The sequence below is a fragment of the Austrofundulus limnaeus genome, unplaced genomic scaffold (genome assembly GCF_001266775.1).
Source record: "Austrofundulus limnaeus strain Quisiro unplaced genomic scaffold, Austrofundulus_limnaeus-1.0 Scaffold39, whole genome shotgun sequence".
Lineage (NCBI taxonomy): Eukaryota > Metazoa > Chordata > Actinopteri > Cyprinodontiformes > Rivulidae > Austrofundulus > Austrofundulus limnaeus.
The window spans coordinates 2,750,992-2,754,625 of record NW_013952441.1 but is presented as its reverse complement, the minus strand read 5'-3'; the positions used below and the strand labels follow the sequence as shown (position 1 = coordinate 2,754,625).

At 36.1% G+C, this 3,634-nt stretch overlaps 1 protein-coding gene and 1 long non-coding RNA gene across 2 annotated transcripts in view; both read right to left on the bottom strand.

Annotated features, from left to right (window-relative positions):
• LOC106516556 (uncharacterized) overlaps positions 1-1,034 on the bottom strand; it is a 4,902-nt gene extending 3,868 nt beyond the window's left edge. The window contains exons 1-2 of the long non-coding RNA XR_001310111.1: positions 975-1,034; positions 718-795 (exon numbers count right to left, since the gene is read on the bottom strand). This is a non-coding gene — a long non-coding RNA (uncharacterized LOC106516556). The remainder of the gene's footprint in view (positions 1-717; positions 796-974) is intronic.
• Positions 1,035-1,903: 869 nt separating this feature from the next.
• Positions 1,904-3,634, bottom strand: part of LOC106516555 (5-hydroxytryptamine receptor 3A) — a 7,880-nt gene continuing 6,149 nt past the window's right edge. Inside the window, exons 9-10 of the mRNA XM_014006966.1 lie at positions 3,264-3,349; positions 1,904-3,180 (exon numbers count right to left, since the gene is read on the bottom strand). Coding sequence (XP_013862420.1) covers positions 2,923-3,180; positions 3,264-3,349 — 344 coding nt within the window. The 3' untranslated portion in view covers positions 1,904-2,922. The remainder of the gene's footprint in view (positions 3,181-3,263; positions 3,350-3,634) is intronic.

Here is a 3,634-nt window from a genome sequence, read left to right as displayed (position 1 = left end):
GTGTTTCACTTGTCTGGAAAATCTTCAGGGGTAGTATACCCCTGGACCCCCTAGAACTGCTTTACTCCACAACTGCTCGTCAGGTGTTCCTCGTTGCTGTCAGCTGATGTTGGCAGGTATGAGGTTGACATTCTGTTTCAAATGTATTTTATTGTTAACTATTTTAACTGAACAACCTGGTTTCTAARGATAAACAATAATATCAAAGACAAAACTACTTTTGAATGTGTGTAATTTCGCAATAAGAGTTATAAAATTGCACAAGGGGTGCCACCTGAAATCTTGCCTGTAGGACCTAAATTGGCTAGTGCCGGCGCTGTGTTCAGCCATTGTGATCTTTAATAGCCACAATTAGTTTTATGGCTATAAAAGCTGGTTGTTCTGGCAAAAATTTATAAATTCTCCAACCATAACCAGAAATAAAGTAAATTTATTGTAAAAATGAGTTTTCTCTTCAGATTTATTTTACCTTCCAAAATTGTGGAAGTAAATATTTTTATCTTCCTGACAGATCCAGATAGTTTTGAGTTAAATATCATGTGTATAAAAATTGTTTACAATGAGCTTTAAAACAAATTTAATATGTAATCCTCTAAAAAACCCACAAACCTGCTGTTCCACAATAAAGGAGATCTTTTTTTATTATTTTTTTCTTTCAGATATTGTGCTTCATTACCATAAATGACCTGTAAAAACTTTTAGAGCATTGTTCTGTACCTGTCATTTCTGCAAAGCTTTGAGCTGAATCTCGTTGATCATCAAATTGTTTCTGCAGCTCCGAGGTTGATCCACCTGCTGAAAAAAAAGAAAGAAAGCGTAAAGATGATTTCTGTTAATTCCCTCCCTCACCTCATCTTTGTTACTTTCCCCCTATTCAACCGAGTCTTTGATATTTCCCTTTTATTTCACTATTTCATTTACTTCTAAAATCTAAAAAGAAACATCACAAAACGTAAAACCTTGGCTCAGCTTACCTGCAAGGAGGAGCAGAAAACAGAGTTGTGTGAACCTCATCGCTGTGAGGTCAGTGAGCGTCTCTCCGCTCTGATCTGTGTTCTGATGCTTTCTTGTTGCACTCATGATGTCACCTCCCTGCGTTTACTGAGAGAGGTTTGGTGGTGGCAGAAAACAACTGTATCTACTCTCACATCCRTCTTCAGATCGATGTGAGGAGAATACTAATCTAAACACATTCGCAGAACATTTGGGATTATTCAAAATAGTTACTCATAAATTTATATTAATACACATTAAGTCTATCAGTGTCCTGTGGCTTCAAAAATGATCTTATTCATAATGAGTTTGTGTAGCAGCTGTTGATGTAACGAACGAGACATAACAGAGCCCATTAGGAYGAACAACAGTAAGTGCATCTAGAAAACCACTTTCTTCCTCATCAGCATCATTAAAACCAGGATGTGGTGAAATAAAGCTTTTAGTTGAACACAGAGTCAGACACAAAATCACCAGCAGCTTCATAAAAACAAACACTTCTGGATCAGATAAAATGGTTTATTAGTTTCACAAAATCAGAGCTACTTTTCTGAATGTTTGTAGTTTTGTGTGCAAGGCATCAACACCGGGTTGGTTGGTTGGTTGGTTGGTTGGTCTTTGTTTGGTTGGTGTTTGGTTGGTTGGTTGGTTGGTTGGTCTTTGGTTGGTTGGTTGGTTGGTTGGTTGGTTGGTCTTTGGTTGGTTGGTTGGTCTTTGTTTGGTTGGTGTTTGGTTGGTTGGTTGGTTGGTTGGTCTTTGGTTGGTTGGTTGGTTGGTTGGTTGGTTGGTCTTTGTTTGGTTGGTGTTTGGTTGGTTGGTTGGTTGGTTGGTCTTTGGTTGGTTGGTTGGTTGGTTGGTTGGTTGGTCTTTGTTTGGTTGGTGTTTGGTTGGTTGGTTGGTTGGCTGGTTGGTTGGTTGTTTGTTTGTTTGGTTGGTTGGTTGGTTGGTTGGTTTGTTCAACAAGCTTAATAAATTTCAAATGCAAAGGAATATTTTGCTGATGGGTTTTAAAAACTTTAATCAAAAGATAACTAACACCCCTCTGTGCTCAATTACATCCTTAGTCTGCAGAAAACAGACTCACACAAAGCTTCCTCAAAAAAGAACACAAGTCAGGCAGATATTGAAGATTATTTTAACACAGTCAGTCATAAAATTACTGAACTCTGCACTAAAATTACATACAGTACTGTTCAATCATACATTTACTGTACCACAATATATATGTTATAATGCCACAGCAAAATATTTTTGTAATTTTTTAACATTACATTAACATGTTTATTTTTTTTATTTATTTATTTGAAATTTACACGTGAATTTTTAAAAATATATTTCATTCACTCTCCTTGCACACGAGGAGCAGGAGAAACAACACAATAAACACAAACTGTATTTATGATCATTTCTTCCCCCTTGCTGAAGTCTGAGCTACCATGTTAAAACAGATGAGGTGGAAGTTTGGAGATTTATGGACACAAAATAAATTTAATTTTTATTTATTGATGAGCCTGATAAACATAGAACAAAACTAAAATCATATAAGCCAAATAAAATCATTACACTGAATTATACATCCTCAAAATAAAACTTGATGTAACTGTTCAAAGCTAACCTATAATATTTTAAATTTAAAAATGAATTAATTAGTTAATTGAATAAAGATGTGTAAATGCTGTTTAGGCAACTACAATGTATATAATGTTCAAGGTTACAACTGTGTACCAGTTTCAGATATGTTATTTACAGCCATGTCTTTCTTGATCAGCTTTGCAAAAAGAAAAAAAAGGAAAGTCAATGGAAAGCATGCATTTTTTATGAGTTTAATATGAAACAATCAGTTTCTAAAACTATTCATCAAAAAAACTTTCAGTTTCTGCCATAAAGTTGCACGAGGTGAGTTGCTKTGTGAAATGAGATCAAATGAGTTTAAACAGAAATGTCCAGCAGAGACTCTTCTTCAGTGCCGTTCCACTCAAAGAACATCACAGCCAAGAACGCAACGATCAGTGCGATGTAGAAAATCAAGAAAACTCTGTCAACCTTTGTCGCCACCCTGGACCAGTACCCAGACTTCTCCTCCTTCTTGTCCTTAAAGAGCTGAGTCATGGTTTTCTCCATCGCCCTCAGCTCTTCTGACAGCCTCTCCAAGGTGATGAAATCATCCAGCCGTTTGCCAGAATTGTCCTGAAAATGTGGTTTGATGCATCAGTTCACCGTATGAAGAAATGATTTTCACACTTTCTGAAGATTTAAGGTTTAATTCAAACCTCTTTGGGAATATGCAGCATCTCAGACGGAGTCTCACCAGCAGACACGTTGTAGATAAAACCTCCCTGAGTCCTCTCATGACCCTCTGGAAAGGTTTATGGAAGAAATTGAACATGGAAAAACGAACAAACCGTAAAAACAGTGGCTTCAGTAACACCGCATTGGGGTGTACAAGATTGAAATTTGAGTTTTCAGTTTGTTTGATCAGAGTTGTTACAAAATTGTTGTTGTTTATTTATTTAAGAAAGGACAGTGCATATTACAGAAAATACCAGAATTAGCCATGAAGGCTAGTTTTCATCTGTAGTCCATCAAGGTCTTTTAGATATAAATACAATACGTACAAATCAACAAAAAAATTTTTTTGTTG